At 37.9% G+C, this 924-nt stretch overlaps 1 protein-coding gene across 1 annotated transcript; it reads right to left on the minus strand.

Moving 5' to 3' along the window:
* Positions 1–390: 390 nt before the first annotated feature.
* LOC117319121 lies at positions 391–924 on the minus strand (the record flags this gene model as incomplete). The annotated part of the gene is given in 2 exon segments (XM_033873970.1): positions 391–561; positions 820–924. Coding segments are annotated over 2 exon segments (276 nt in total), but the record flags the coding sequence as incomplete, so codon positions are not given.

A 924-nucleotide genomic window follows, 5' to 3' on the forward strand; every position in this document is an offset into this window, starting at 1 on the left:
TTTTAACCCAGGATGGGATCGTCTTACTCCATAGAGACTCTATTGCCAATATCAGCACCCTTGTACAATTATAAAGTGATGTATTAATACCTTTCAACACTTGCACCAAAAACTTAATGCAAAAATTTTCTAAGTCCAAAATTTTCAAAAATCTGGTTTTCCCCCAAAAAATCTTTTAGTTCAACTCCGGCAGGGGATAGTTTAACCCCCACAGGTACCATATTACCATACATTACTATGCCTTTCAACACTTGCACCAAAAACTTAACATTTGAAAAACCAACGCCGACGCCGGAGTGACAACATAAGCTCTCACTCTTCTTCGAAGAGACGAGCTAAAAAGTACAAAATTGGACTTTAGTTGAAGGTATACTTAAGCTTTTGACTTACCAGGGAAGTGATTTTTGGAGATTTCTTTAAACTTCACAACAACATGTTTTCTTGAAGACGAGTCTCTGCGTATCTCCACATCCTGCAGTAGCTGTCTAAGGAACTGCACAATACTACCTCTTTTTGTTGTTAGTTTAGTACCAACACCGTCATCCTTGTTGCACATGATCTCTGAATTTAAAGCACATGGGTCATTTCTGTCTGATGCATTGGATTGTGAAGAAGTGTCATCAAATGTTTCAAGATCAGTTGCCACAGTAGCTAACATATGTAGAGACTTATCTGCATCTGTAGAGGTGTCTAATGAAGCACACTTGTCATACAATCTTTCCATTTTTTGTGTATTTCCCTTTTTGTCAAATTTTCTATCAAGAATTGGAGAAACACATGGTGTGGAAAAGATTCCACTATATTCTGGTAACAACAAACCTGTTTTGGCAATCTCCTCTGATGTCATTTCAATGTCAGATTTCAACGGAGACAGTGACGTGTTGCCAGAATATGATGCGACTTGTATTTGCAGTCTTTGCTGAT

Source organism: Pecten maximus, unplaced genomic scaffold (genome assembly GCF_902652985.1).
Source record: "Pecten maximus unplaced genomic scaffold, xPecMax1.1, whole genome shotgun sequence".
Taxonomy (NCBI): Eukaryota; Metazoa; Mollusca; class Bivalvia; order Pectinida; family Pectinidae; genus Pecten; species Pecten maximus.